The 10735-nt window shown below is 56.9% G+C and overlaps 1 protein-coding gene across 1 annotated transcript; it reads left to right on the top strand.

Annotated features, from left to right (window-relative positions):
• The first annotated feature begins 6081 nt into the window (after positions 1-6081).
• On the top strand, positions 6082-9844 carry RPP25 (ribonuclease P and MRP subunit p25). Its single transcript, XM_026856427.1, has one exon. The coding sequence runs from the start codon at positions 7270-7272 to the stop codon at positions 7915-7917; it is 648 nt and encodes a 215-aa protein (XP_026712228.1). The 5' UTR covers positions 6082-7269; the 3' UTR covers positions 7918-9844.
• The last annotated feature ends 891 nt before the right edge of the window (positions 9845-10735 follow it).

The raw sequence follows: 10735 nt of genomic DNA, 5'->3' as shown, positions 1-10735 counted from the left end.
CAGGGGGCGGGGGCGCTCTGGGGGAGGGCAGGTCCTCTATGGGGCATGGGCATGGTAAACTCCACACGGGCAGGGCAGACACCCTTTGGGGCGGAGGGTACCCATCATGGGGCAGGAGAGACCCTCCATGGGGCAGGGGAGACACCCTTTGGGGCAGAGGGTACCCATCATGGGGCAGGGGACACCCTCCATGGGGCAGGAGCCCTCGGGGACAGAGCCTGGCAGGGCAGGCAGGCCCGGGTCAGCACAGCCTGACTGTACCCCAGAGGCTAAACGGAGCTTAAGATCCCACTGGCAGGACCAAATTGAGGGGACCCCACATCCACACCCTTGCTGCGCTCCAGGCCAGGGTCCTGCAGGGCCAGTGTCTGCCCACCCTGCCCTGCTCTCAGCTCTGTGTCACAGCTGTCACACTCTCCAGCATTTCGGGACTATTACTACTTTTTAAACCACCTTATTCATCCTTTAACCAAATGCAATGGAGCTGCTGCAGCAGCAGGTAACACACCCACACGCAGCTCCCACGTGTGCACGCATGCCTCGGGGCTTTGTGGCATTCATCCTGCCAAAAACACAGGAGCTGCACTCGCAGGGCACAAGCTGTTTGCTGTTGTCTGCAAGCAAGGACGATGAAGTTGGTATTTTAAGGAGAAAACAGTTTAAGAAAACCCAGGTGTGCTGCGAGCGTGCTGGTGATACAACGGGAGTTATTTCTCCCTCTGGGTCACCCCCAGTCCTACTCCCAGGGCTGCTGGAGGAGCTGCCGTGCTGCTGGTTTTCCCCATCTCCCAGCTCAGCTGTGCAGGGTGCCCACTGCAGCACCAGAGTTCCAACATCACTTTTCCTGAGGGAATTTCCCACTGTCCCAGGCAGGTCTGAAGGCACTGTCCCCAACACCCTGCCGGGGTTCCCACAGTGGTCTGCTGCACACCCAGTGCTGCTCACAGAATCACAGAATCATCTTGGTTTGACAAGACCTTAAAGCTCCTCCAGTCCAACCATGAACCTCACCCTGACTGTTCCCAACTCCCCCAGATCCCTCAGCGCTGGGTCAACCCGACTCTTCAACCCCTCCAGGGATGGGGACTCCCCCCCTGCCCTGGGCAGCCCATCCCAACGCCCAACAGCCCCTTCTGCAAAGAAATCCTTCCTAAGTGTAAGGTCTAAACCTTCCCTGGCACAATTTGAGGCCATTCCCTCTTCTCTCGCTTGTTACTTGGTTGAAGAGACTCATCCCCCCTCTCTGCACCCTCCTGTCAGGGAGTTGCAGAGGGCCAGGAGGTCTCCCCTCAGCCTCCTCTTCTCCAGACTAAACCCCCCCAGTTCCCTCAGCCGCTCCCCAGCAGACCTGTGCTCCAGACCCTGCACCAGCTCCGTTGCCTTTCTCTGGACACGCTCGAGTCATTCAGTGGTCTTTTTGGGGTGAGAGGCCCAAAACTGAACACAGTAATCAAGATGCAGCCTCACCAGTGCCCAGTACAGGGCTCAGATCCCTTCCCTGTCCCTGCTGGCCACGTTATTTCTGACACAAGCCAGGATGCCATTGGCCTTCTTGGCCACCTGGGCACACTGCTGGCTCCTGTTCATCCGGCTGTCAATCAACACCCCCAGGTCCCTCTCTGACTGTCAGTAATCAATGGCTTGCACAAAAGACAGAGGGTGTGTTTATTGCTTTCGCCAGAGATGCCCAGATTGGGATGACAAGGGCAGGGGAAGGGGGTGGATTGACTCACAGGTGGTCTAAAACAGGGACAAAAACCTCCTAAAGGGGACATAAATCCTAAATCAGCCCGAGGACTCCAAGCAACGTGAGGAGGATTCTGTTGGCAGTGCTCCTTGTCTTCAGTGTCATTGCAAGGAGCCCTGTGCAGACCACCTGGACCTCTGTGCTTGTGAACATGCTGATGCAATATCACAAAACTGGTTTTATTTGACAACTAAATTGTCATCCCTTCCCAGGATGCAACCTCGAGTGTCAGCACACCATCATGCTTTGCTGGGCACAGCCTGTCGGCAAGGAGAGTGTCCCACCATGGGAAGGTGCGAAGATCAGGGTAGGGGAGCAGCTAAATCCCTCTGTACACCAGTGAGTCCTGATCACCAAGCACCCTCGGCAGATGAACAGCATCGCTCTGTGGGCAGGCCAGGAAGGAAACCTGGCAGAATCGGGGAAAACACCTACTTCACAGATGGTAAAATAGAGGGAAGCAGGAAAAGAAACATGCCACAGATGACCTCGTATCTGAGGCCCCAGCTGTCCTCTCTAAGCACCTTCTGGGTCTTGGCCCCTGAGCTGTTGTTCCCTGCAGAGCACGGGACCCCCGGGCACCAGCTCCATCCCTGCAGGACAGCAGGGGAAGTGAGGAGAGGGATACGACCAGCCAGGGGAGAAGGGGACGTGGTTGTGGATCCCCACTCTTGCCAAGTGCTGCTGCTCGCCCATATGTGAGACCTCACGGGGGTGCTCTGAGACCTGGAGTTCTATGCCGGCTCTGCCTGCACCGCCCTGACTGCAGGCATGGAGCACCTCGGGGATGGGGGGCCAGCCGCAACCCCCCCTCCCCAGGGAGGATTTTCTGGCAGACTCAGCTCAGTCCTGATTTCACCACAGATCTGCTGCGAGATCCCATCCTTGGGCCCAGGACCATGGCAACTGCTTTCTGTCCCTTATTTTTTGTCTCTTGAGCTTTCTTTTATCTAGATTTGCTCCCTGCCCGCTTCTCTGCCTGCCTCAAGTCCTCCAGCACCTTCCCATCTCACTGAGACTTTTGGGATGGCAGGGCTGTTCCTTGCCTTTGGCAGCACCACATTTCTATCTGTCTGTAGGCTTCAGAAGAATTAATATTCAGATATTGAACAGATACCCGCTCCCCTTGATCACGGGGGATGTCTGGGAGCCAAGGCGGTAGGGTAACACAGGGGCATGGTAAGAGCCTGTGTCCATCCCACACTACCCGAGCACGGCAGGCTGGGGAGGATGGTCAGGTTCAAACAAGAAACCAGATCAACCAGCAAGCTCACAGCAAGCAGACAGGTTCAAAGCCAAGTCATGAAGTTAATCTGCAGGTCAGGGTCAGGATCAGTCCATGGGTTGGAGTCCAGACCAGCAGAGACCAGACAAAAATGGCTGCAGCTGACCTAAAGACCAGCCACAACATAGCTTAAATTAGGGCTAAGAGGCCTCATCTGAGCTTTGAGTTCCTGGCCATGGGCAGAATGCAGGTGGGGGGTCACAGGTCAGCACCATTAGTGTTTACTAATGCCCTCAGAGCCTCTACAATATTTCCCTGCTCATTCTGCTGGAGCTTTGCAAAGCGACTTGTCCTATAAAGGTGGGGTTTTTTTTCCCCTTTTACTGTCTTTCTACTCACAATAAGGATTGTCCTGAGCTCTGTCATTTTCTGCTTATGGTAGGGACAAGGGGTTTCTCTTGCTGGCTCAGTTAGTGGAGAGCTGGTGCCACCCTAGGATGCTCCTGGGGTTCCTCTAGCACCTCAAAACAGCTTCTGTACCCCAGAGAGCCTGGGGACACATCCTCTGGTGCTGGCCCTTGGAAGCAGTGGCTCCTGGACCCTGTTTAGGATCAGGGCAGGGCGTCCCTGCAGCCGTGGCACCCTGGGGGTCCATCTGCACCCACCCCCTGCCAGGGCTGCAATCAGCTCAGGCATCAGCCTGCTGCTGAGTGCAACGTGATGAGTGCCTGAGACCTGAGCCGGGCCGATGTGACGCAGAGATGGATGGCGGCACCAAGACTTTCCTTGTATCGGATGCTTTGACTTTCCGACCCACTCCCATGCAGAGCCACCTTGGATGAAAGAAAATATGGAGAGAGCAGGTGAAGGACAGAGGCTCAGATTACCGTTCCTCTCCAGCTGCCCTGCTCTCCATTAGGAATATGTTTCTGGGTTTTTTTTCCCCTTTTCCTAGGCTGGGCATGGCTGCTGTCAGCTTTGCATCTGTGCTGGCCCCTGCAGCCCTCTCCACTCCTCTCTTTTTTTCTGCCAAATGGCCTTTCCAAGTTCACATCTCCAGTTGGGTCAGGACCAGGCAAGATAGTCCCACAGGGATGGGGAACCACCCAGGGTTGGGACCCCCAGCCCTGTGGAGTGCTGGCAGCCTGTGCCACTGAGACGTGGGATGCTCAGAGACTGTAATGAGGAAAGGAAGGAAGAAACCAGTCCCTGGGTCCCAGCATGACCAGAGTGGATGCTCAGGGAGGACAGACAGATGATATGCAGGGTGTAATTGCTTTATTCCTATTTTTTCCTCCATTCCTGCCTTTACAGCTTGCTTCTCCATTTTAAACAGCTCCCTATTCTCTTTCCCAGTGGTGCCCCCACGGTTGGGGCTGTCTGTGCCTCATCCCCACTCTCCCACCCTGCTGTTCATGCTCTTCACTGCTGCTGAGCTTATTTCAGCTATTCAGCTATTTGCTTGGAATAACCGATCCACTCTGTTGTGCTCCAACAAATACGCTGATAATGGCTTCAGCGGGTAATTAGCAATTGCTAATAATGCATTTCATTTACATTTTAAGCACTGCAAAGGGAAAGCAAGACCCTGTCATTAACGCCCCCTCCCTCTCCCCCGCTGCTGCAGCCTTTGCCTTGGGGGGGAGCGCACCCTCCGCAGCCCTTTGAGGGCTGCAGAAAGCCTTGGCTGTGATTGCACCTCGTCTGCCTCCATTTTGGAGGCTGCAATAAGCAGAGTTTGTTAAGCAGCAATTAGAGGCAGCGGGGGAGAAACCGCTGCCGCTTCCATCATCTGATGGGTAGCAAAGGCACCCCAACGCCATGAAAAATGGGTCACAGGAGGCAGGAGCTGTTCCTGGGCCAGGAAAGCAGGGTTGGATGGTTCACCCAGCACCAGGGATTCATCAGGCTGCAGGCTTGGCACTGAGCAGCCCTGGCTCACCTGGAACCTTGGCACTGTTGGTCCGTGGTGGCCACATAACCCTCCTGTGCTGTCCGTGGCTGTTTGCACATCTGAATAACGACTCGAAGGGGTTTCTCAGCTCCCTCGGCTGCACATGCTCTGCAAATGGTTGCTACAATCCTTCCTGATTATTTTCCCAGGGTTTTAGCATCTTTTGAAGGCAGCAATTTCCCTGAGATGCTTAATCTGCCCCTGCCTGCCTGAGGAAGGAGCCAAGGGCCTTCTGCAAGGATGCCACAAATAGTCCTCAAGCGGAAAGGAGAAAAAATGACATTGTTTTGTCTCATACAAGAGATGGATTCATGGTGGAAGCACAGCAACAAGGCATGCTCACTACCACAGAGCACTGGGCGGGACTTGGGGGATGCTCAAAGCCTGAATCCATTGCCGGTGCTGGGGGTGAGCCTGGGACCATCGTGTGCCCTGCCTCAGTTTCCCCCTCTGCACTGAAAGGGCCTCATGGGCTGTTAGCTGGATCAGGAAAAGGTGCTCTCCATCCCCTGGGTTTTCCAGTGCAGTGGGGCACCGCTCTTTGATGGAGCAACTCATCCCACGTGGGTGAGACACTGGGGCTGTCCTCCCGTCATCCACAGACCCACCTGGACTCCAGTCTGGTGGCTGGATCAAGGGGTGTCCCATACCCACCCCCCACTTAGGGCAGCAGTACCCAGAGAAAACTGCTTTGGGGACCTCAGGGATGCAGGGGTTCGCCCCAGCCGGGAGGGGATGGCTGCATCCTGCCTTGCCACAGCCTTCACCTCCATGGGCATTGGATCGATTGATTTATTTATTTATGTATTTTTTCAAGCCCTGCTCGGAGTGAAAACAATCCAGGGGCCTCCAGAGGCCGATAAGATTTGACTGCAAGTCAATACTCGGCATGTCTTTCCACTGTGCAATGATCCCCCAGCCAGCAGGGCGAGAGGCTGGGGGTGCCAGGGGCAGGCAGGGGACAGGCAGGTGACAGGGGCAGGCAGAGGGCCAGCCTGGGGCAGGGACATCGCCTCTGCCCGGGGAAGGGATTAGGGGCAGAAAGGAGAGATTTTCTGGCCTGGAATAGGTATCTCCTGGGGTGTGTTGCCGGGGGCTCAGGCAGTAAATACAACGGTGACCCCACGGCAGGCAGCTCCCTGTTGGGGACATGGAGATGAGCAAGGGACAGGGTCTGGGCAAGCAGTGGGGAGAAGGAAGGATGGGGAAGGAGGAGTAGAGAGAGAAATCACCCGTGAAAACCGGCTCTGCCGTGACATCTGCTCCTTGAGGCTTTTGGGACGGGGAGGTTTTCCTGCGGGGAGAGCCAGGGCTGAGGCTGCGGGGTATCGGGGGGAGCAGAGCCCCGGCATGCTCGGTGCACACCTCAGCCCCACAGCCGCTCGGCAGGCAGGCGTGCACGGCCGCGATGCCATCTGCCAGGACTTCTCCTGCCTCCGGGCCCCAGGGCTGAAGTAGCATCTCTGATGGCTCATAAGGATTGAGGTGAGGCTGCTAGCTTTCCCTAAGTACCTCCTGCATCTCTGTGCCATCCCCGGGTGCTGCGTGGCCAGGACTCATCCCTCTGGGAATGCTGCCGGCAAGAGGGTGCAGGGGAGGCAGGGAGGCAGGCAGGCCGGCAGGCAGGGAGGCTGACATTCCCAGTTAGCAGTTGGCGTCCTTGAGCGGAGCAAACACCGAGAGAAGGGACCAGGTTCTCTTTAAGGGGGCAGGACTCCGGCAGCATCATGAAGACAAGAGTGAGCTGCTCCCTCTGCCTTCTACCTTCCCTTCCCTGCCTGCTCCTTCCCTGCCTGCATGCTCCCGGCCGGGACCAGGGCTCCCTGCCCACCCCTCCACCTTCCCTGGCTCTCCGTGCTGGGCAGGGATGAAGGCAGAAGCTGGGCGCTGGGATGGGAGGCTGAGCGAGGGGAGGAGGAGGAGGAGGGGAGGAAGGGGAGGGAGAAGGGGAGGATCTGCTAATTACACAGAACAGCTCTGGGGGCTGCTGAAGTCCAGAATGAAGCAAAGAGCAGCAGAAGCGAGTGCTGCAGCGGGAGCGGAGGAGCCTAAGCACCCCCAAGAGCCGGAGCTGGCCGTTGCCCCACCGGCAGCAACCAGGGGCACCCAGGGGATCCTACAGCCCTGTCCTCACCGGGGGACAGCCTCTGGCACAGTCACCGAGCCTGCTGCCGGCTCCTCTGCAGCCAGTCCTGGGCGAAGAGAGGGAAGGGGCTGGTGGTCCCAGGGACACAGTGTTAAACTCAGACCTCCTGCGGGCTGAGCTGGAGGGCAGCAGAGTCAGCCCTGCCATGGTCCTGGGGGGCTAGGAGCCCGAGCAGATCCACCGGCAAGGGGTGAAGGATGGCTGCTGAAGGAGAGAGAGCCAAGCCTGTCACCCAGTCCAGGATGGAGAACTTCCGAAAGGTGAGGACGTCAGAGGAGGAGAGCCCACTGCCCTTCCCCGACCTGCCCCCAGACGTGGTGGAGATGAAGGTGAAGGAGGGCAGCAAGATCAGGAACCTGATGAACTTTGCCATGGCCCAGATGGAGCTGAAGGGCAGCCGGCAGATCGTCTTCAGTGGCTGCGGCAGGGCAGTCACCAAGACCATCACCTGTGTGGAGATCATGAAGCGGAAGCTGGGAGGTCTTCACCAGGTCACCAAGGTACGCTACAAAACCTTGCTGGAGGTCTGGCAGAACCAGGACCCACTGCCTGGTGGCCCAGCACAGAACCTGACCGTCCACAAGAACGTCCCCTCCATCTGCATCCTGCTCTCCCGAGACCCCCTGGATCCCAACCAGACGGGCTACCAGCCCCCGGAGCCCCGGTATGGGTCGGGGACGCAGCTCGACGACACAGAAGACACATCGGGCTCCTCCACCAAGGGGCTGAAGCGGCCCCTGCCACCTCCCCAAGAGGAGCTGCTGACCAAGAAGTTCCAGGTACAGGTACCCAACAACCCGAGCGGCTCGGGGACCACCGACCACCAGCCGGACCACCAGCACTGACCCCACCGCCTCCCATGCCGGCCAGCCATGCGCCGGGTACATAGGCAGGAATATGCCCTCTACATAGGCAGGAGATTATACGCTGGAGAAACTCCGGGGGTATTTTAGTTGCTTTGCTGTGGATAAAGGCAGTGCGAAGCCTGCGTCATGCTTGCTCCAGGGTCAGCGATGTGCTGCAGGGTCCCCCCAACGCACCCCCACTCGCTGCCGCGGCACCAGCTGATCCCCATGCACGGGGACTTGCTGCAGGGGGGGGACACACATCTTGTCCCCAGATTTGGGTGAGGCTTAAAGGGTTAAACCTGCCAGCTCTTGGTTACAGATTGAAGCAGGGGAGGGTGTGTTGGGGGGAGCTGCTGACCCCCCATTCGGCCACCCAGGGGCAATGCCACCACCAGCTATGCTTCTGCTCCCACGGAGGCAGAGCACCTGTCATCTTTCACTGAGGGGTGCCTGGACCGGGGAAGTCAGCTGCGCATCATCGCTCTCCATTGCGATGTCTCAGCCATCAGGAGACAGTTTTGCCCCAAGCTCATTGGAGTAATGCCTTCATTATCAAAACCGCTGCAATTACACCCGGCAAGGATCTGTCAGGTTTATTAATGCCAGGCTCAGCGCCATGATTCATCCTGAATAAAACACAAAAACAAGCAGACAGGTCGCTCCCTCCCTGTGCCCATGGAGCTGAGCACTGCACTGCTTACCTGTGGGGAAGCAGAGGAAAATAAAGCAATCCTTCTTCTTCTTCCTTCATCAGATATTCAGGTCTTTGCTCTCCTGGAGGTGTTTGTAGGGTCTGGAGCTGGGGTGAAGCCCCAATGTTGGGAGCTGGTGGCAGTGGGAGCATTAGGCAGGCTGTTGTGGTGGCTGGATGTGGTGCCTGATGTGGGATGGGGAGGTTTTGAGGTCATGGGCTTGGCTGCAGAGCCCTCACTGTGGGCTGGCTCCCTGCAGAAGCCCTTTGGAGCTTCTTCCAGGGTGGAAAGGGAAATGGATGGAAAATAAAAGCTCTTTGGAAACAGCTGAAATATGTCTATGGGAAAATGGGGGGATCATGGTGGGTGCTGACCACGGCACCAATCAGCACAGCAAGGGCTGCTGCCAACCTAGGACAAGGGGATCCCAGACAAAATGGGTGAGATGGGATTGGGTCCTCCTGTGTGCCCTGGCAGCAGCCCGGACCCACCCGCACCGCAGAGCCGGGCAAAGCCCCCCTGGCTGGCACAGCGGGGACCAAGGCAATGTGGGGAGGGCAGGGGATGGGTTATGGGAGTCCAAGCAAGCCCCAATCCACCTGGTTCCCCTTGACCCAGCTCAGGCAGCCCCTGGGTACACCACAGGATGAATTAAATTGGTATTAATGAGCGTACCCTTCCCAAAAGCCAGCCAGGAGGGATGCTCCAGCTGCAGCCACCTTATCTCCCCGCTTCGCTCCTGCTCTCCGGGGACGGCAAGCATCCCCTCTTTTGTCAAGGGCTTGCTTGGCAAGCGCTTCGCTTGACTGGGAGCGGGAATGAAAGGAAACCAGGGGAGTGAGGAGGAGGAAGCAGGGATCTGTTTTGTTTGGCAATGACCTTGTTATCTCCCTCAGCAGGCAGCTGCTCCTCCGGACCAGAGGCTTGTGCTTATCTCCTCCCTGCCACAGATTGATTCACTTCACTTATCTGCCACCATGTAGTTGAATAGTAATCTCCAACTGTTATATTTTTATGGTTATTTTTTTGTGGGTTTGGGGCTGGGAAAGCTTTGGGCTCCATCCCACCCAGCAATCCCTCTTCCCAGACTCTTCCTCTTCAGTTCAGGTTCAACCTTCTGCCCCACACATGAGCCAGAGCACCAGGTATGGGCTCCTACCCCAAATGTACTTAAAAATCATGCTAATAAATAAAACTTTCCATAAACACTCCAATCAGAGCCTAAAGACTGTCACAGATACTCTGAGAAGTAACAGCCCTTCACCTCCCCAACCATGGCCCACTGCTGCCGTCTCACATTGCTCCCAGCAAGGAGAGGAAGAAGAAGAAAAAAATCACAAATATCTCATTATTTTGTTAATGTGCAAAATTCTTTTAAATTGATTTTATATGCAGGCAATTTCCAGTCTTGGAAGCAAGAGGAGCTTGGGGATTTTGCAATTCTCACTTTGCTGGCTGTGGACCAAGGATTTCCTGCATGAAAAAATGATTAAAATAAAAACAAGACTAACCCAAAACATGAAGCACTTAAAATAGCATGATGGCATCTGTCTCCACAGAGCCCTAAAAGAACACAGCAAGCAAAATTACCATGATCATCTTGTGCTGCACTGCCAAGGCACAACCCCAGGCACCAGCAAATAGGAATTTTTTTGGTGATTTTGTGAGCCCAGCAGCGCCCTGTGGAGCAGCCCGAGAGCCAGTGGCCGGGTCAGCCCGATGGGCACAAGGGGTGCCAGGGGCTGAGGGCAGCGCCCTGCCCGCAGTGTCCGGGAAGTTTGGGGCTGTGATGGTGGCTGCCAGGGCTGGTGCCGGGGCAGAGCCCCAGAAAACCTCGGAGAGCTGCCGGGTACTGCAGGCAGAGCCAGGCTGGGCCCCTCTTTCCCCCTCTCCAGGATGAACTCAGGCAATTCTTCCTTGCTAGAGCTGGCAGCAACACGAACCGGGATCGAGGAGGGGCCCCCTCGTTTCCCTGCGGCCCCAACCGCGCCGTGAGCTCGGCTGCGGAGCTGCCAGGCCGCGGGCGGGCAGCGGGACAGAAGTCAGCCCCACAGGCGCAGCCCCCAGGGCTCGCCGGGGATAGCGGGATCCCACCCTCCGCGTCCCCGCCACAAAATGGCGGC

The sequence above is a fragment of the Athene cunicularia genome (assembly GCF_003259725.1).
Source record: "Athene cunicularia isolate RWA chromosome 10 unlocalized genomic scaffold, athCun1 chr10_part1, whole genome shotgun sequence".
In the NCBI taxonomy this organism is placed as follows: domain Eukaryota; kingdom Metazoa; phylum Chordata; class Aves; order Strigiformes; family Strigidae; genus Athene; species Athene cunicularia.
The sequence above is the reverse complement of the archived record's forward strand: the minus strand, read 5'-3'. Positions and strand labels throughout refer to the sequence as shown.

Bases quoted from the DNA above. Each gene is read 5' to 3' on its own strand.
- RPP25 (XM_026856427.1), top strand. From the start codon at position 7,270: ATGGCTGCTGAAGGAGAGAGAGCCAAGCCTGTCACCCAGTCCAGGATG.